We start from the raw sequence: 21,940 nt of genomic DNA on the forward strand, positions 1-21,940 counted from the left end.
TTTCCTAGTTAATACATAGTTGAATTACCTATGCTTACACGCAGGTAGATTAATGTTCAGACATTGTCTGTGTCTAAAACTATTTCCTCTGTTATTTCCTTAAAAGTTACATGTCAAGACTTGTGGTTCGGTAAGCCAACGTTTTCCTAGTTGATACATAGTTGAATTGCCTATGCTTACACGCAGGTAGATTAATGTTCAGACATTGTCTGCGTCTAAAACTATTTCCTCTGTTATTTCCTTAAAAGTTACATGTCTTTAAAGTAACATGTCAAGACAGCCAGGTTAGCGAATGAAATTCTTCACAGGAGACTCAAAGGAAAGGGAAGAGCAAGAATGTGTTGGGAAAACAAGATAAATATCCTGAGGACTCTTTTATTTATTTTCTTTAATTTAATTATTACGTTAACGTTAACCTCTTCGTGTCAGCATTTTTCACCAATAAGGGTGAGATAGTGGAAACTGTTCACCGTTTGAAACAAGGGGGACAGGAGAGGATCCTGAGATAGTAAAATAAATGTTCGACACTTTTAATATTTCGGGGGCTGGAGGAGAAAAATGTGGGACAATTGATGAACACATTGTATAAAGTACTTGACTTTGAAAATATATTTTGTTAAAGAAAACCTACAGAGGATCAACAAAGACTAGAATTATCATTGTAATTTGAACACCAGATTTGACCAGACATTCTAGTATCTAGTGCAAGGAACATGTAAACTAGGCAAGGGTTGGATGATTTCAACTTCAAATTAAGTGGATGCACATTTTGAGGAACTCATTTGTAAAGGATCATTAACTGTCCAAGTGCATTAGGAATATCAAGACTCTACACGAATAATAAATAAGGCTATAACTTGTCATCAAACTGCAATCAATTTAACTTGAATAAAAGTTCCATTAGGAAAGAGGATTAATCTAATTTTTATCTTCTAAAAATGCAATTCTGAGGAAATTCCCTGAATTTGACTTATGGTCACAAATTTCAAGTTTTTAGTCCATTTCGAATGACTCTTCGTAGGAAATTCGAGTCTGAAAAAATCGCATACCATAATTTTCATTTTTTGGGCCCCATGCCCTAATTTGGGAGTGTTCTTTTTCTCAACCCCTCCCCCCTGTTCTTCGACTGGCCTCCATCTTTTATTAATTGTAAATATAGAAAGAAGTTCAATAATTGTGAGATGCTAAAATAGCATAATTTAGGGAGACAGGTGTATTTTTCCTGAGGAGAAGGTTGAAGCGTTTTTTTCCACGTTAATTCCATGTTTCTGGCGTGCATTTGCATTAATTAAATTATTAAATTTTAAAAGTGGTCCTTGGGGAGGAAAAACAAGTATCCTTAAAGGGTCCTTCAGGGTCTGAGTTTTTCCTAGTGAGTAAAATAGGATTCTTAAGTGAGTAAAATAGTATACTTACTTCCCTACAGTGAATAATTAAGATGCAAGTACCTACGTAGGTGTGAGTGGGATTAATAAAAGGTACCTAAACTTTTGCTGTCAGTGCTAAAGCGTATTTCTCCTGGTAGAACATACAAAATTGGTGAAAAGATTGAAAGTTTAGATTTAAATTAAAGTACTTATCTAGAGTTCTATAGAAGTCAGTTTTTTTGGAAATGGGATGTGAATTTATAAAATCGGTTTCTGCTGATGGAAAGTCAGAAATATGTTATTCGCAGCTTTGAACCATACATCATTAAGATGTACTAGGTATCTTAAGTCTCCCGTTTTAAGAACGTTCCTGATTTTTTTTTTTTCTTTTTTTTTTCCAAGGTAAACCTCCATTAACAAACCTCATACCAATCATTGCATTGGCAAACCACCATCTCTACCATGTTTACAAGAGAATTATGAGAACATTTTGTAAACCAAAATATAAATTTGAAGTTGTGTGTCGACGAAATCTACAAACATACATATTGAGATACAGATAAAACCCATTGGAGCCTTTTTTTTTCCCCCAAGGTAAACCTCCATTAAAAAACCTCATACCAATCATTGCATTGGCAAACCACCATCTCTACCATGTTTACAAGAGAATTATGAGAACACTAGCTGAATTCCGTCGCTTCGCTCCGGAATCCCGCTACTTCATCCCGAGGCATGACCAAACTTGTGGAAAAGGCATGGCCGAACTTGTAGTTATCAAACTAAAAACATAAACGAAAGTCAAATATTAGGCGAGCGAGGAAAAGTAAGACTACTTTAATTGTATAATGAAAATTTGTGAAATACAAACATAGAATTTTGGAAGTTAGACATAGACTTTTGCTAAAGTTGGACTAACCCGTTGAAAACTGAAAAGACTGAGCTGAATTTTAACGTTTCAAGACATTAATTCACTTCTTAAAAAGTACAATTAGATTAGGTTGTTACAAAAGTTAAATAAGTTAATTTCCAAAAATATAATAGCAAGGCACTTGTCAATTTGCATATTAATAAGAAAACATCTTCCAAAAACTTCGAGATTCATATAATAAGGGTAGGTGTCATACCTTTTGAGAAGTTATTCTCAGATATTAGGTAGGTATATAGATACAACAGCACCCACAATTTTCATAACTTCTTGAAATATGTAGACAGGATTTGGATTACAAATAATATAATTATTTATCAAATTTAAAAGGAGTGATGTTTTGAGTTTACAGACTAAGGAAAGAACCATGATGATAACTCTTTATTTGTTTCTCATCTTGTTCTCACATATTCAGGACACTCTTAACAAGTCCAAAGTTCAACGCTCAGAATTTGCCCAAAACTCCTCACCCCAATTCCTTGCTTTTTTGAAGTTCTTATGACGAACTTATTTCCACACGTGAGTTTGACAAAGTTTTCCAATTATTACCTGCCGTTGAGAAGGCATGCAAAGAGTACGAGGTTAATGAAAAGTAGAGGGGAAAAATGTTGATTTATTAGGGGGAAAAACTGGGACTTATAATATTGAACAGGCATACCCAAAATGCAAAAGTACGCAAATCGACGGACTATAGACTAGTAGTACATACGTACGAAAATGTGCAAATACTGTGTTCTACTTTGACCACTGGCTAACCACCTTAAAAACATTCGAGGTGTGTTAACATACAATGGAATTCCAATGGAAATACATCTCGGATACATTACAAATGAAGTGAGAAAAATGCACTGCGAGGGAGATACGTATGTACTATTAATAGATATAGGTAGATGTTTTTTCGGACTTTATTTCAAGTGGCAGGGTTCTCCACCCAACCACTGAGTTTCCCCATTTGGGCTGCAATAGTTTTGCTTTGAAGCAATTCAATGAAGTGAGCACCGTACCTCAGCTGGCAGTTAAGTCCATAAACCAGATGTAGGTAATTATTCTATAAAATTCAATTAATCACCATGATTTCAACCCATTTAAATAATCCTATTCGACACTGCTTCTTGGAAATTTTATTAAATAAAAATTTCAAATGGCGGCGACGACAGTAACAAATTTTCCCCCATAATCCACTTTCATGAAGACATGGGTTCAGCTACTGTGTCCTACTTTGAGGGGTCTTAAATAACACTGGCTAACCACCTTAAAAACGTACGAGGTGTGTTAACATACAATGGAATTCCAATGGAAATACATCTCGGATACATTACAAATGAGTACAAGAGTAAAAGCCATTCCAAAAGCTGTTCGCTGATAGAAGGAAATTTATCACTCATTTGTCAAAATCTTACCGCAGACTGTAGCTTGTATTCTCGTATCAGTATACAATGTACGAGATATCTATCTATATCGAACTGTGATTCATATGTCATTTGTTAAACGAGAGCAATCATTTGCCAGATGAACATTTCCAATTCCCGTGAGTAAAATTTGAAATACAAATATTCTCGAGTCCCAGGCATATTGGGGGTACAGACACCTCCACCAAAAATGGAAAATAAGTACCTACATATTAGGTAGGTAGTTTTATTGATTAAATAAAATCATTTGTCCAAAAGTAAAACATATCGGAGTAGAGGCATAGCCATTAATAAACAGAACCAGTACAAAGTTAGGAGTCCAGACATCTCCTCCAAAAATGGAGGGAAGGTAGTTATAACTATTTAACTATGGACAATTGTACATAGATCAATGAAGCTGACGTCTTGGCTTTGACTTGGAAAAAAGAGGCATAACTTCCCACCATTTCGACTAGGCTTATTAATAGCATCACTTAAAATTGGATTAGCACCACTAGAATAGCACACGTCACATCTGAGGACTATTAACACGACTTACACCCACGGATAGAACACTTCTGACGTATGTGTCTTCCCCCTTACCCTCGGGATAAACTTTCAGCAAACAAATACAAATATTCTCGAGTCCCAGGCATATTGGGGGCATATGGAAAATAAGTACATATTAGGTAGGTATTTATTGGTTAAATAAAATCATTTGTCCAAAAGTAAAACATATCGGAGTAGAGGCACAGCCATTAATAAACAGAACCAGTACAAAGTTAGGAGTCCAGAAATCTCCTCCACATCTATGTATATCGAACTGTGATTCATATGTCATTTGTTAAACGAGAGCAATCATTTGCCAGATGAACATTTCCAATTCCCGTGAGTAAAATTTGAAGGAAAAATATTGATAAAGTCTTTTTTTTTGCAACAGGAGTCATGAGGTTGGATTTTTGTGATTTGCGAATATGGGGTAAATCATGGCAAAAATGGTAGAAAGAAGGTATATATAACTACTAATGAGTATGCTTGCCCTGCCAATATGAAGAATCTAGATAATACTTGGGTTGAATCCAATTTGAATCAATGAAAGGCGATGGAAAGGGTTGGAAAAAAATACTGCGCCTAAAGGGCCGAAATTGGGTTATTTGAAAATCTACATTAAATTGAATGCGTGTGAGTTATTTGAAATTTCCAGCGTAGTTTACCATTTTATAGAGAATTGAAGGATAAACCAATTTTCAATTTCCAATTTGAAAATCGGTCGAATTAGCGTCACACAAGAAAGGGTAGTTTGCCTATGGAAAGCAGATTTCAAAGGCTGATGTTTTTTTCAATAAGCGTTTTTCACTCATAGGGAGTGTAAAAATAGAATAAATAATAGGCTCTATTTTGTTTGTGTATATTTTTTATTTACATAATTACACATTTATTTATATAAAAATCTGGTGTGAACATCACACGACTTTCTATTACATTAAGTCGGACAGTTCTAAAAGTTTCACCATTCGATTCCGCGTAAAAAATCACATGGGATTAACTATTCACTTGCTTATTTGGTAACGGTTCACGAATAAAGGAAATTTGTCGACACAGGGAAGTATCGAACCCGCAACTTCTCAACCGTAAGTCAGACAGTACTAAAAGTAGCACCATTCGATTAGAATAGAATATACCTTGTTTATCCTGCTCGAATGAGACTCAAAAGTCCCTTTACCCCAGCAGTCTAAAGAAAGTCTCGTTTATTTTATGGGTAAAATAACATGGCATAACAAGGACCGAGGATGGCATCATGAGATGCTGAAACATGTTGACTCTTTTCCATCAATAAAGTTGACCTATTTGCTCCTTATTTTTAGTGCTATATATGCTTTACTAATTACTACAATACATTCATAATAATCATAGGACCTAACAAAAGAGGAGAATACCATCATGAGATGCTGAAACATGTTGACTCTTTTCCATCAATAAAGTTGACCTACTTGCTCCTTATTTTTAGTGCTATATATGCTTTACTAATTACTACAATACATTCATAATAATCATAGGACCTAACAAAAGAGGAGAATACGTTAGTAACCGACCCATGATTGCTCTAAATTTTAGAGTCTAACTCTAAACTCGAAGGTTAAGAAGTTACAATCAGAAACTGACATTCATGTCACAAGCTTGGAGAATTTCTTCCCTCAAATTTCAACTAATATACCTGCTACCTGCCGCAAAGGTTACGAAGTTACAATCAGAAACTGACATTCATGTCACAAGCTTGGAGAATTTCTTCCCTCAAATTTCAACTAATATACCTGCTACCTGCCGCCCCAGTCGCTATACTCTGGCAACACGAGTAGGTATGTGGGGGTTTTGCATCCCGTTAAGAAAATCCCAATAGAATAACAAGAGCCCGGGAAGATATACGGAGCGTTAATGATGATTAGAGATATACAGTTACATTGTGATGTAAAGAAAATCCCAATAGAATAACAAGAGCCCGGGAAGATATACGGAGCGTTAATGATGATTAGAGATATACAGTTACATTGTGATGTAGGGGAAATATACTTGGGCATATACGTATTTCTCAAACATTTTCACCGAGTTAAACACTTTATTTGTGTACCCGCATTTGTTCCGGATGAAAAATTGAGGACTGAGATTAGCTAGCTACTGAGGTGTATTTCACATGCTTAGCATTCCTTCCCTCCCTCTCTCTACCTACATACATGGATTCACAAAGTACAACACAATCATTCCTTGACAAAAAAGTTACTTTTTTTTATTTATTCTATACAAATTGAAAAGCTACAGAGTTTGTCCAAGTTACAACGTCAGAGGCCATTTTTAGTAATTTTACTAAAACTTTATTGGATGATCTCGGTAAACTTGGGTTGTGCTTTGGATAGGAACATCAAGGAAAATGTCCAAAATTAGCACATTTGGATTTTTACATTCCCAGAGTACATAATGACTTGATGAGTAATGAATCTGATGAGAAATAAGAAAAGATAAGAAAACAGCGAACCCGAAACAGGCGATTTAGGAACATGAAAAAGTAAACTACAAAATAAGGCTTGAATCTAGAGATTTTAACACTTTTAATTCCACCAATAACCGATTCAACTTACACTATTCACATTTTCATCAGCTGACTCCTTTTCTTCCGCTTTCTCTTTCTTTATCTTCTTGGGAGGAGGAGAAGCAGATCTTCGATTAGTAGGAGATGCAGCGTGCCTTTTGGAGCTTGAGGTTTTTGATTCGGTCGTATTCTTCAAATAATGAAAAAGAATAAGATAAATAATTAGAAAGTTGTTGTTGTTTTAGCAACTTTAACTTTCGCCGAATGGTGCCGGCAGAATAAATAAAAGATATGTTTTTGTATCTGCCATACACCGGGAAAGTAAAATAGAATATTAGTTGTTGTTAGCGATTGACTAATAGGTCATTTTCCTACGTACCTTTTCCATAAAGGACACAATGGTGACTCTATACAACCAATTCTATGGAGGTGTTCTGCCAAGCAATCGTGGAGGAAGCAATCTTCAATCAAGTATACGCATTCAACTTACACTAGAAAGTTGTTGTTGTTGTTTTAGCGGCTTTAACTTTCGCCGAATGGTGCCGGTAGAATAAAGAACACATATCTTTTTGTATCTGCCATACACCGCACCGGGGCAACAATTAGAATAGTTGTTGTTAGCGATTGACTAATAGGTCATTTTCCTACGTGCTTTTTATGGTGAATCTATACAACCAATTCTATGGAGGTGTTCTGCCAAGCAATCGTGGAGGAAGCAATCTTCAATCAAGTATACGCATTCAACTTACACTATTGACATCTTCTTTTCCTTCGTCTTTTTTCTCCTCTTTCTTTATTTTCTTGGGAGGGGGAGAGGTAGACCTTGGTTTCGACGAAGATGGTTCGTCCTTTCTTTTCGAACTTGGTTTTAGTGTGAAGTCGGACGTTTCTTTGGACTTTTTGAACAGAACCTGATGAAAATGAACCAAACATTTGTACAATTTGTTAATAAAATGAGCCTTACTTATCATCTTAATAAATTAATAGCGATCCTGAAATTCCCCAAAAAGTTCTAATAACATCATAAAAAAAAAAAACTCATTTAAGTACGTTCACATTTCCTTAGTAGTGCTACTCACTTTGAGTTCGGGCAAGTTGGTCGCAGTCTTCCAGTCTTTATCGTCTCGGATCTTGGTCACCCGCGGGAATCGAATAGAGATACCGTCGGCTGTGTGGATCTCAGCCTGACTGAATTCCGCACCGGAGATTTCCCATACTGGTTGAGCCTGGAGTAATAAAATTGATGAGTTATCTCTTTTACATAACACGAGATTAGGTATAAGGCTCGTCACTCACGATGAGTTCTATCGGAAATGATGATCGCAGTCCATCGCATGCGATAGAATTAATCGTGAGTGGGTAATTTCTATCCAATAAGTTCGACTGATCGATGGACTTATCGCATGCGATAAAAGTCATCGTCAGTGGCGAGATCAATAGAGCGTTGTGCTTTTAGAAGTAAGATCAGAGTAAAACTAATTTGTGTGTATTTGTAAACAAACGTAGAGAAGAAATTAATGAAAAACAAAATTCAACACACAAAAGATTCCAATCCAAAATCCCTTCAGACTTTTACTTTCGTGAGGGCCAAATAAACAAATAAAGGCTTATGATTTGAAGGCCATACTATGTGGTTTCCTCTCGAAATACTGTTGAGCTAAAGGGACTGCGTATCCTATTTCGACAGTCTAAAATTCTATAGGTACATATTATAGGTACGACAGGAAAATATGAAAAAGATTATTATAGAAAATAATAATTATTTTATCTTTTGGGCGCATGTATGATGACATTGATGTACCTACTCGTAGGTGAAAGATTCCATTTAGATAAAATAAAAGATTCCATTTAGATAGTATTCAAAATTAACTCTATTTTTTTTTCTTCTTCTAAAGAATGTTATACAAAAGAAAGGATTGGAATAAAACCGCTAACCTCCGGATCCAAAGTCTACTGTTCTAACCACTACACTACTGAAGTTTGTACCTACTACATAGGAATTCAGACAAACCAAAGTAGAACATGATCCACCAAAGATTTCCAAAAGCAGAGGTATTTCAAAAGAATGAAAATTTAAATAAGATTTTCTCAATAATTCAAAACTCGTCATTTCTTTCTTTTTCTTTTTTCAACCTTTCGTTTTTATTATTTTCCCCTCAATTTTCTCTCCCTTGTCGAATTCTTCACCACATAGCTTTTACTTAATATTGCTGTTTTCTCCCTCCTTTCCACGATTATCCATCATATTTCATTCCTGATTTTTTCCCCTACCTTTCTCATCTTTACCTTTGAGAATTCCTTCCCCGGAGAGGGGGGGAGGGGAAAAGATTTTCTCAATAATTCAAAACCCGTCATTTTTTTCTTTTTCCAACCTTTGGTTTTTAATCTTTCCTCCTCTATTCTCTCTCCCTTGTCAAATTCTTCACCACATAGCTTTTACTTAATACTGCTGTTTTCTCCCTCCTTTCCACGATTATCCATCATATTTCATTCCTGATTTTTCCCCCTACCTTTCTCATCTTTACCTTTGAGAATTCCTTCCCCGGAGAGGGGGTGAGGGGAAATATAATATGCGAAAGCAATAATAAGATAATTCTTTCACCAACTTTAAACTGACTATCAACCTTTTTTACACGACTTTTTTTTGACATAAGAGTTAGCTTTTACCTTCCGATTAACTCTCGTCATTGGCCATAGCTTTTCTTCCAAGGTTCAAGTACTAAAACTTAGGTGCATACCTTATGTTCAAACACTAAACTTAGGTGCATACCTTATGTTCAAGCACGGGTTTCAAGCTGCGCGAGAAGTACTTGAACTCGTTTCCCTTCTTATGTACTTGAACTCGTTCCCCGTCATACTTGATCTCAGAGTAACAACGTTCATTTTTTGCCATACCTATCAATAACTATTAGTATTACAGATAGGGCGAAGGCCTTAAACCTAAATATTCCTTTTGAAGTGCTTAAATACCGAGTTATGATCTTGGCAGTTCAAAGAATTGCCAAAAACGTAGGGGGAGGTTTTTTTCTGGGAATGGGTGTGCTAGGGGACTTAAAATGCTTAATCTGAGACCAAAGTTTAATAGAAATACACAACGTTGATTTTTTGCCATACTTATCAATAACTATCAGTATTACAGATAGGGCGAAGGCCTTAAACCTAACTATTCCTTTTGAAGTGCTTAAATACCGAGTTATGATCTTGGCAGTTCAAAGAATTGCCAAAAAAGTAGGGGGAGGTTTTTTTTCTGGGAATGGGTGTGCTAGGGGACTTAAAATGCTTAATCCGAGACCAAAGTTTAATAGAAATAATACAAGAGGAATATATGTACGCTTTAGACTGTGACCAACCTCAGCGATGTAGTTGTTAGGGCAATAACTTTCGTGGTAGAAAAAGTCGCATGTGAAAGTTGAAGGTTCGAATCTCACCCGGTATGGTGAAGTGGTAGAGTGCGCCAAACAAGAAGACGGAGAGGAATAGGGAGGAAAATGGGATAGATCAATTCCCTCCACATTATTCCCACAAGCCAAAGACAGACAAAGAGTCTCCGAATAACTTAATAGAAATAATACAAGAGGAATATATGTACGCTTTAGACTGTGACCAACCTCAGCGATGTAGTTGTTAGGGAAATAAATTTTGAGGTAGAAAAAGTCGCATGTGAAGGTTGAAGGTTCGAATCTCACCCGGTATGGTGAAGTGGTAGAGTGCGCCAAACAAGGAGAGAAGAAGAGGAATAGGGAGGAAAATGGGATAGATCAATTCCCTCCACATTATTCCCACAAGCCAAAGACAGACAAAGAGTCTCCGAATAACTTCATAAACACCTAATTAGATGCAGAAATTAGGCAACTTAAGTTTGGATTAGATAAGATGTAAGATCAGAACTTGGAGTGGACATCAAACCAGTATTGCTAAACACAAAAAGAAAAAATAAGAAATGGGATATCAGAAGAACTTACATGTGCTTGGGTCCAGAGTTAATTCTCAAATCATGTTTTACCAATCGGATGATCATTTTCAAATCATTTGAAGTACACCTGAAATGGGAGTAGAAAATATTATGCCCAGTTTAAAAGGTATCAGGGCTGAATTCAATTTGAAATTCTCAGGACTTCACCTTTTGCCAGAAGGCACTCAAATTTTTCAAAGAGGTTTGTTAAGTATCAATTCATGCAAATCAAAAACAATCTTGGGCTGTGTTTCCTGTGAGGACAGTTTAGGATTATTTCGTATGTAAATGAGTACATAGTTGCTTGCTGTTGAGATACGCTTCTGTACCTAACTTAGCGCAGCGGCGATATCGTAATCGTAAGCAATGAGGTTTATCCAAAATGCGATAATTGCTAGTTGAAAACCTAGCTAGATATTAAAATTCAATTTGAAATTCTCAGGACTTCACCTTTTGCCACAAGGCACTCAAACTTTGCAAAGAGGTTTGTTAAGTATCAATTCATGCAAATCACAAACAATCCTGGGCTGTGTTTGCTGTGAGGGCAGTTTAGGATTATTTCGTATGTAAATGAGTACATAGTTGCTTGCTGTTGAGATACGCTTCTGTACCTGACTTAGCGCAGCGGCGATATCGTAATCGTAAGCAATGAGGTTTATCCAAAATGCGATAATTGCTAGTTGAAAACCTAGCTAGATATTACATATAATTATTTCGAAAATGGGAAAATTTTCAAAGAAGAATAGTGGTAAACAAGGTTATTGAACGTCAAAAGGGTCAACAGTACTTGACAAACAATAATTTCAATTACGCAAGTCGTACTTGAAGTCATTAACGTTATTTTTACAAGTGCGCTAGCAGAGGGGATGGATAGAAATTTGAGGTTCAATGGGGATGTACAAGATCGTTAATCTAAAAGACGGCATCCCATCCTATAATAATCATATTATTATTATTATTATTATTATTAATATATTTGTGCTTTATTTTTATTTATTTTTTAAAGGTTTACAATTACATAATAAACAGTATAAATACATAGGTACTTAAAGATAAAACCCTAATATAAATACATATAATGGGCCAAGTCTTCTAATTTTGATAGTAAACACTAAAACGGCCAAACCACCGGAAAAAAGTGGCTCAGAGAAGTGTAGAAAGTGGGTTTCTACGGAGGCCTCGAATGCCCAATCTCATCGGTCCAAAAAGTTCATGATCAAATTTTCTTAGTGTCCTAAACATGTTAGCTAAGTTTTATTAAGACCGGACAGATAGAAAGAGATGAAGAGAAAGGGAGGGAGGAGGAGGAAGAGGGAGAGAGAGAGAGAGAGCGGAAAAGGAGAAACAGGGATTGAAAGAAAGAAAAGGAAAGCTCACCAGCATAGGGAGTACAGGGGTCATCAGTTTGAGGGCAATATTGCTTTTGCTGGAACTGGAATCTTCATCGCCCTCATCCCCGCTACTTTCTTTGCTGTCTTCACCAAGTCCCAGTTTACGAACCACTGAATCCAGATCTCTGGATGTTTGGAATGCTTGATAGGCATCAGGGTGTATAGCGTTTAGACTGAAACATAAGAGCACCTTGGTTTAGATTAGATCAGCACATAGATTGGACTTCATATTTTTCTATAAGTTTCTAAATCTACTCTCTCTACAATGACATCATTTTACAAGGTCAATACTTTTGCTTCTTGGCAGAGAAGTTGTAAACTTTCAAAACAGAAAGTACTGTACATTGAATATGTTGTTAAATAGATGAAATATAAAAGTGGAAAAAAATCACATGTACAATTTGGACTTCAGAATTTGTAAGTACCTACATATTTAGGTAAATAAATTAGGTAACATTAGGATGTAGAGCTTTAAGGCTGAAATACAATAGGAACACTTTGGTGGAGATAATCAGAATTTGGTTTAGATCAGGTCAAAAAAAGGTACCTACCTAATACATATGATACGTTCCTACAGGAACGACTTGCTTACTTATTTGGTATCCTGGTCTCGGCACCAAAAATGATACGTTCCTACAGGAACGACTTGGGTTTAGATCAGGTCAAAAAAACCTGTAGTACGTACGTACGTACGTAACGTACAGACCATGGGCTAAAAATCACTTTTTGACATCAGGGGATCCCAAAACGGATATTTCCAACCATTTCCCGATTTTGAAAATTTGGACCGATTGCAATACTTTCATTATCAGGGGACCCCAAAACGGATATTTCCACCCATTTCCCGATTTTGAAAATTTGGACCGATTGCAATACTTTCATTACAGTATAGCCGCTAAACTGTAGTAATAGAAAGTAAAAAGTACCTAGGTAGGTTGAAATGACAAACGTATACTTCTTCACTATTTTAGTGTCATTTCAACCTACCTAGTCAAGATGGACCTTCACAAAGTTACAGAATCTTCAATCTATCATAAAAAGTACCTACCTACCTAATACATAAACACCTAATTAGTTGCAGGAATTAGGCAACTTAAGTTTGGTTTAGATAAGATGTAAGATTAGAACTTGGAGTGGACATCACACCAGTATTGCTAAACACAAAAAGAAAAAATAAGAAATGGGATATCAGAAGAACTTACATGTGCTTGGGTCCAGAGTTAATTCTCAAATCATGTTTTACCAATCGGATGATCATTTTCAAATCATTTGAAGTACACCTGAAATGGGAGTAGAAAATATTATGCCCAGTTTAAAAGGTATCAGGGCTGAATTCAATTTGAAATTCTCAGGACTTCACCTTTTGCCAGAAGGCACTCAAATTTTTCAAAGAGGTTTGTTAAGTATCAATTCATGCAAATCAAAAACAATCTTGGGCTGTGTTTCCTGTGAGGACAGTTTAGGATTATTTCGTATGTAAATGAGTACATAGTTGCTTGCTGTTGAGATACGCTTCTGTACCTAACTTAGCGCAGCGGCGATATCGTAATCGTAAGCAATGAGGTTTATCCAAAATGCGATAATTGCTAGTTGAAAACCTAGCTAGATATTACATATAATTATTTCGAAAATGGGAAAATTTTCAAAGAAGAATAGTGGTAAACAAGGTTATTGAACGTCAAAAGGGTCAACAGTACTTGACAAACAATAATTTCAATTACGCAAGTCGTACTTGAAGTCATTAACGTTATTTTTACAAGTGCGCTAGCAGAGATGAGGTGAAAAGCATACGTTTCTGATGTTATTTTTACTTCACAAGCATAAGCACATGTTGCCATTTCTCTGTTTAGATATCCATTGCTGACCTTACTCACCCCATGTTTTTCTATTGGGATTTTTACCTTATACTTATCAATATACTTTACCTATATGCTTTCTCTATAGGCTCAATAGCTCTTGTGTTACGTACTTGCTGACTGAGATGATTTTCTATGAAGAATGAGTGGCGATTTTTAGTTAAATTGCCTTTAGGGATGAGCTATTATTAATTTTTTCCGTCTTTTCTTTTCTTTCAATGAAAGTGCGTCACCCAATGATGATCCAAATTAGATGTGTAAATATACTTTACCTATATGCTTTCTCTATAGGATCAATAGCTCTTGTGTTACGTACTTGCTGACTGAGATGATTTTCTATGACGAATGAATGGCGATTTTTAGTTAAATTGCCTTTAGGGATTAGGGATGAGCTATTATTAATTTTTTCCGTCTTTTCTTTTCTTTCAATGAAAGTGCGTCACCCAATGATGATCCAAATTAGATGTGTATGCATTTTTATTTTGCAAGACTTCAGAGGCGTATTTGTTGCAACCGAGACGTATTTAACTATCGTACATGGTTTCAACATACATATTCTTCTAGTAATTAACTTTCTAAATACAAACAATAATAAGGACTAACGTAAGACATATTTGTGACGTTCCTTTTAGGGACACCACAGACTTCAATAGTCAATTGGTGGTTCTAGTCGAAGTCATGAAATATAACACATTGAATCAGTTGAGGCGACAAACATTCATGCTGAAAACAATTAAAATCCTCTACTAACTAATTGTACTCTTAAAAATAATAATAATAATAATAATAATAATAATAATAATAATAATAATTTAATAGTACTCACTGCGAACAGATTTGTTCAAAATGGTACACCTGATCGTCTTCGCGCGTCATTTTGGACAACTCCTCCAGAAAACTATCCACCTGCTGCAGGGAGAGACACCCTTTCTTGGCCGGCTTCACTTTTCTGCTCTGCTCAAAGAATATTCGAACAGTTTCAGCCACGTCTCCTTGTTCCAGACTTTCCAACATCGCGTCCTGATCTGTACCGAACAACTGGGAGGGAAATAAAAACGAGAAAAGGGCCGTAGGTTAGGGTAAAGAAGTCCTTCCATACACTTTTTTTTTTTTTTTTTTTTTTAAGGGGTTTTAAAGGGGGAACTGTAACTGCTATGGTCTTTTCGTCCAGAAATCGAAGGGAGAAGGAAGACAGGGAAGGGGGGAATTGTAACTGCTAAGGTCTTATAGTCCCGTAATCGAAGAAAGAAGGAAGACGGGATAGGAAAAAGTCAGCTGTTCCGAGAACGAACATTTTCCGTACATTCCAGAATAAAATCCGCCCCGGACGGGAATCGAACCCACGACCTAGCGCTCACGACCTAGTCTGGCTCATACACTTTTCATTGCAGAAATAGGGAAATGATTGACCCTAAGGCCGGCATCTCACGTTTTTGCATGACAGGCATAAGCATAAGTTCGTCAGGTAAAAAATGAACGTGTGTGGCAGGAAAGGGTTTTTCTTTTTTTTTTATTCAGAAAATCAGAATGCTTAATCCAAGAGTTTAACTCAAACGGAGTTCAAACTCACATTGTGGACCCGGCCATGAATGACTTACACAAAGACGAAAGACGTCATTCTCTTCTCAAATAGAATAGATGCATACAAATCACATCCTAATGACAAAACATAAGTACTTCCTAAGAAATAAATGGTAACCAATCATATTGGCCTCCTATTTTCTCAAATGTATAAACAGCAACAAAGCGTGATTGCTACCTCAAGTCTTTCTACAGACAGTGGTGGTACAATCACGTTCCTTTACAGTCTCATACATCGACCACAATATTCAACAGTATTGCACAATTCAAAGAAACTTTTTACAATTAATATAGGAGGTACCTATGAAGCATAAATTTTCAGAATAAGTGGAGATGTGGAGAGATGAAATTTCATACGAGTATGTTGGACCACACTTTTAGGATTTTACAAAAGGTAGACGAGGGAGAAAGGTACCTGATGTTGGGAAAAGCTCAAAAGTTTCAAATCCCCCCCCCCCCCAAAACTTTTCATCAAAAGAACCTAATAAGGAGACGGAAATCAAGACGTTTCCCCTTGGACACTTGGTATGTTATAATTGGATTTTGTGGGTCGAGCTATAATGGACATGAGATCAAGTGAGACTCCTTTAGAAAGCGATACGGTTAGTTAGGGGGTTTTGATGTTTGAAAGTTCAGTGCTTTGAAAGACAGCTTTTATGAGCTGAAAAGCAACACATTAGGTGACATTGGTTGGAAACTTGAAAGACACAAAGAGTTCGAGATAAAGGTTCATTTCTAGGAGGGGGGGGGAGGGAGAGAAAGTAATTTTTTCAAGGATAGATGGTATATATTGTTAATTACTGCAAAAGATGATTTGTGAGGCATGAGAAAACCCTAGGGTCGAGTTTTTCCACTGTAAATGTCTCCAATCTCAGGATTGAGGTTCAATCCAGATCGACCTGGGTATTAAGTAAAATCCTCATTTCATCTAATTCCGAGTGTTGGTGAACCCAGCATAAGTAATTTTGAGCACAAGTCCTAGGATTGGTGTGACTTTACAACTTACCCTACTGAAGCAGCTTGCCAGTTGCTTAAACAGAAATGAAAGAAAAAAAAACTATAGTGAACATCACCCCGTGGTGTTGTCGTAGCAGTAGGATTGAGTTCGTAGTGCGGAGTTGATCCTTGTACCGAGTGGCCCTTGGCTGGAGCTTCCGTAGATGTGTTCTTGTGTGGACTGTACTTGGTTGTCAGAGGCGAAGAACCAGCTTTTAAGGAGACGTGACATTGTATTTCAATAGGTAGGTAGTAGGTACAGAACATGAACAATAAGTCAATAAAATAATAATTGTGGTACTTATTAATACTGCTTGAGCTTGAATATGACTAAAGAAAGAGCCCCTTTACTAGGTAAAGCAGTAGGCAACTATTATGCTCCTGGACAAAATTAGCGCACACCTTAAACTTTTCAGGTTTACTTGACCCCTGGTGACCGAGGGTTAATATTGGTATGTTTACAAGTTTTATGAATAATGTACATTACTTGCAGTCTCCGGATGGACGTGAGCGCGTGTGGAGAAGGCTTTAGTGTTTAGTGTTTCAAATGCAGGCAACAACAAAATATTTGGAAATTTTCAAGGTGTGCGCTAATTTTGTCCAGGAGTATATTTTCTATTTTTCTATAAGTTTCTAAATCTACTCTCTCTACAATGACATCATTTTACAAGGTCAATACTTTTGCTTCTTGGCAGAGAAGTTGTAAACTTTCAAAACAGAAAGTACTGTACATTGAATATGTTGTTAAATAGATGAAATATAAAAGTGGAAAAAAATCACATGTACAATATGTACATAGTAGGTAAAGAAATGTTTTCTATTTTCAGGGAAAATTCATATACCACAATTATTGATTTTAAATGATAAACTTGTTTATAGTATAGGAATAAACTTGGAGCCTATTGCGAAAGAAATTAATTTCACCCATAACATTACGGTCATACGTAACAGAGGCATCTTTGAAGTACGCATTATTAAGTTATTATTAACATATTAACATATTATTTTGATCATTAACATATTATTTTGATTCATAAAGAGATTAAAATAAATATCAATGGGGTAGTCAGTAATTAAAAACAACTTTCCAACGTGATTCATGACTTTGGGAGTTTGTTTTTTCATTGAGTTCATCTAGGAGAACACATTGATAAACAACTGTACACACCCACTACAGTGTATTTGAGAACCCCTGAATATATTCTAACAAAAAGAACAGTCCTACACGTTGTACTTATTTTAAAATTGACCTATACTCTGACTATATTCCCCTCTTGACACCTAATACAGACCCCTAACCCTAACAAAATGCAGAAAATGATATGATAGCAATTAGTAATGTATACCTTTTATTATGTATACGGTATAGGATTGTACTATAAAAGATAAATCCAAACAACCTCATAAACTTTTTTCTGATAACGCCATTCATAAACGATCAACCACTAAACAAAACAATTTTTACACGATATATCATTGAATTAATCATAAGTACCCAGCAGAAACATATTGTTATTCAACAAAAATACTTAATATTTAACTAATTTCCAAACAAAACTAAGTAGGTAATTAAGTGTAGGTACATTCGATACAAGTTCGGTATTTCTCTTTTATATCCAACCTAGATATCTATTTTGTGTTTTAAATATTTTAAAAAAATCGACTTTAATTAGATTTGATTAAAACCAATTTTATATCCGTTTTGTGAGATACTGCCGTTTGGTTTCCTCTCTTTCCTTTTTTTATAGATTTTTTTCAAAATATTTTTTAAGAGAACAATTCTATTTATTTTACATTGTTTTTATCAAGCCGTTGTGTAATATTATTGTTTAATTTCAAGGACGTCTACTGTCATCAATTAAAAGATAATTTCTTGGTAAGTATCTTTAGAATAATTCTTGTAATAACATTACTGTGCATGTTTTGCCTAGGGAATTCCACTTATAAGAAGTTTTAATTATAAATCTCATAGAAAAAAACTCACCTTTCCCCGTTCCTTTCTGAAAGAACTCCTTCAGGACTTCGGTCTTTGATGTATAACTGGCAATATCTGCAACTTCAGCACATATTTTTCGGAACTCTCGGAAGGAATTGTCTTTCTCTGCATATTTTACATCGCGCTCATTTTCGACACTGGATTTCTGGTCTTCTTGCTTTCTATCTTTGTCCTTGGATTTTTTAGCTTCTGATTTCGATTCTGTTTTTGATTTTTTAGAGGACGATGGAGCTTCATCTTCCTGACTATCGTGTCTTTGTCCTTGGATTTTTTAGCTTCTGATTTCGATTCTGTTTTTGATTTTTTAGAGGACGATGGAGCTTCATCTTCCTGACTATCGTATCTTTGTCCTTGGATTTTTTAGCTGCTGATTTCGATTCTGTTTTTGATTTTTTAGAGGACGATGGAGCTTCATCTTCCTGACTATCGTGATCGGAACTCTTGGCTTTCTTTTTCGGCGTCTTCGATTTCTTCTCAGATGAACTTGGGATTTTTCTTTCGGGGACATCTCTGTCTTTATTGGATTCTCTTAAACCTGGGAACAAGGCATAAAAACCAAAGTTCAAACATTTTGAAAACATAATGGCCTTATAAGGCAAAAATATACTACCCTTTAAGGCATAAAAACCAAAGTTCAAACATTTTGAAAACATAATGGCCTTATAAGGCAAAAATATACTACCCTTCTCTGACGTCTTTTCATTTTAAATCTCTGCACTTGAGCTTCAGTCTGCCAGACAATTTATTCGTGGAAACGAGAAAAACCCACGATTATTAAGTTATAGGCTTGTCAGCCGGAAAAAAGTGGAATGGGTTCATGTGTGTGTAAGGGTGATTCCACACCGTATTGAATTAGAATAAATTCAAGAACTATTTACAAACCCACTAAAATACGGAGGAGCACCTCAAATATTCAAGTGGTACCTACCAACATTTCCTTCTAAAGTTACTGAAGCTAAGCCCAAGAAAATACAGGTGCCTTCAAAATCCATAACTTTGACAGCTGAATCACAACTTACTTTCTGGAAAGCGAGACAGAACTTCTTCTTGATCTTCAGGGGTCAGGTCGTCCCAACCTCCCATATCATCCACCACCTCAATCTTTGCCGTGGTCTGTCTCTGTTTTTTAAATACCTCCAGAATACAATCGATGTGATGCCACTGTTTCATTTTGCCCGATCCAAATGGGTTGTATCCCATCTTGGCGATTCGGACTGTGCCCGTATCAATTTTTTGTTTGCATTTTTTGCACCCGGAGCGTCCAGTTTTGGCGCGGTCCACCCAGAAGTTCTTATCGTCTTCTGGATTAGGTTCCTCCTTGTCCGACATCTGTAAACATTGAGAATAGAATAGAATATTATACGTTTTATTTGCACATAAAATATATGAAAGTACATTGTACAATGGTCAATTTCTAATCTAAATCATATAAAATTTAAAATAATGAAATATGTTAGTGAACACTGACGTTCTTGAATGAGTAAACGTGAAATGTTGAGGATGACTTTTTAGTTTGTATGATTAACTACGGATCAGTTCTAAAAAGTGATCCAATAGAATGTCAGCTTGGAAATAAATGGAAGTAGCTGTAGGGGAGAAATAGACAAAACGTAAAAAAGTAGACCATTAACTTTCCCGGAAGCATCTCTGTTAAGTAAATGACAACATCGAGCGAAAATTCAAACAATGAGGAAGCTATTGGAAGAACAAGAAAAGTATTGTGTTACCCTCAAGCTCTTGACGGAGAATTTTTCAACAAACTTTTTCAATTAGCATGAAGATCGAAAAATGTAAGACATTGATATAAAAGTGGGTGATGCCTCCGAAAATGAACCTGTTAAGTAAATGACAACATCGAGCAAAAATTCAAACAATGAGGAAGCTATTGGAAGAACAAGAAAAGTATTGTGTTACCCTCAAGCTCTTGACGGGGAATTTTTCAACAAACTTTTTCAATTAGCATGAAGATCGAAAAATGTAAGACATTGATATAAAAGTGCCTCCGAAAATGAAAAACATCTTTGTTTAATTGTAATTTTTTACATTCTATTTTTCTAGGATTGCATAGCGGAGACGCCCACGGAACCAAGATGGTTCATGTGAACTCAATCAATCAAATTTACCAAATTGAACCAGTTTGCGCAATGTGCGGTAATTTGATATCCGAGTGCGCCAGAACCACGTCCGGGCCGCATGATCAATCTCAGCAAAAGCAGGTTACTCTTGGGCCACAACCTACTATGATACCACGGAATACTATGACGTCACAGGCTGAATGCAGCCCTTCTACGGTCCGAAGAAGATACTGCTCGTCAAGAGGTAAGTTCTAAACACTAAACACATCTATCTTGGTTTGCATGAGAATAATGCACGAGTTTTCTATTAATATTGTCATTAACTGTGATGCCACTGCTGGACAAAAGTCTCCTTTAAGTTTTTCTTGGAATATAACCAAGTTTACAAATGCAGATGTTTCATTAGAACGATCTTATGAATAATTTTCTATTTATATGGGATTGGTCCACCTATGTAGGCCAGGGCCAAGAATAATATTTCATACCAATTTAAAATTTAGGTATCAGTTATATTGTACGTCTTCTTACCACAATATTGATACCTAACCTACTACCCTACTTGTACATTAAAATTTATAACGGCAATCGAAATATTCTAATGAAGTTTTCAGTAGGCGAACCATTCACTTTGGTGTCAACTCTATTTTATGACTAAGCTTTTATAATATTTTTTTCTCTCTCTCTCTCCAGAGATGAACATAATAAAAATGCATAGTAAAAATTCATAATTTAATTTTCCGATAATTGAAAGAAATTTCTCAGCGGTTTGTATGCACTTTAAGTAGGTACTATTTACTATAGTTAATGACATAGCACCAGTGGTGAAAATAGGGGCGAGGTTCGTTCTCGGACCGGCTGGCTTTCTCCTATCCTATTTTCCTTCTTTTTTCTCGAGAGAGAGATGAACATAATAAAAATGCATAGTAAAAATTCATAATTTAATTTTCCGATAATTGAAAGAAATTTCTCAGTGGTTTGTATGCACTTTAAGTAGGAACTATTTATTATGTATAGTTAATGACATAGCACCAGTGGTGAAAATAGGGGCGAGGTTCGTTCTCGGACCGGCTGGCTTTCTCCTATCCTATTTTCCTTCTTCGATTTCGGGACTATAAGACCTTGGCAATTGCAGTTCCTTCTATCAAACCAATCAGAAAGACACTATTTCCTGATGGTGAGAAAAATGTATTGCGAGGGAGATACGTATATACTATTAATAGATATAGGTAGATGTTTTTTCGGACTTTATTTTAAGTGGTAGGGTTCTCCACCCAACCACTGAATTTCCCCATTTGGGCTGCAATAGTTGCACCGTACCTCAGCTGGCAGTT

General features: G+C 36.0%; 1 protein-coding gene across 1 annotated transcript; it reads right to left on the minus strand.

Annotated features, from left to right (window-relative positions):
• Positions 1–6,436: 6,436 nt before the first annotated feature.
• Positions 6,437–20,353, minus strand: LOC103519026 (DNA ligase 3-like). Its single transcript, XM_026830655.1, has 10 exons — positions 19,554–20,353; positions 18,950–19,069; positions 18,428–18,771; positions 14,788–14,999; positions 13,308–13,385; positions 12,088–12,278; positions 9,533–9,657; positions 7,842–7,988; positions 7,512–7,673; positions 6,437–6,952 (listed from the first exon to the last, which is right to left on the minus strand). The coding sequence occupies exons 1-10, from the start codon at positions 19,861–19,863 to the stop codon at positions 6,803–6,805; spliced, it is 1,839 nt and encodes a 612-aa protein (XP_026686456.1). The 5' UTR covers positions 19,864–20,353; the 3' UTR covers positions 6,437–6,802.
• Positions 20,354–21,940: the final 1,587 nt, after the last annotated feature.

The sequence above is a fragment of the Diaphorina citri genome, unplaced genomic scaffold (assembly GCF_000475195.1).
Source record: "Diaphorina citri unplaced genomic scaffold, Diaci psyllid genome assembly version 1.1 scaffold2488, whole genome shotgun sequence".
Lineage (NCBI taxonomy): Eukaryota > Metazoa > Arthropoda > Insecta > Hemiptera > Psyllidae > Diaphorina > Diaphorina citri.

Coding starts and splice junctions, on each gene's coding strand:
- LOC103519026 (XM_026830655.1), bottom strand. CDS start 19,863: ATGTCGGACAAGGAGGAACCTAATCCAGAAGACGATAAGAACTTCTGG. Junction 12,279..13,307: donor AACTCTGGACCCAAGCACAT/GTAAGTTCTTCT, acceptor CTTATGTTTCAG/TCTAAACGCTATACACCCTG. Junction 6,953..7,511: donor GAAAAGAAGATGTCAATAGT/GTAAGTTGAATG, acceptor CATTATTTGAAG/AATACGACCGAATCAAAAAC.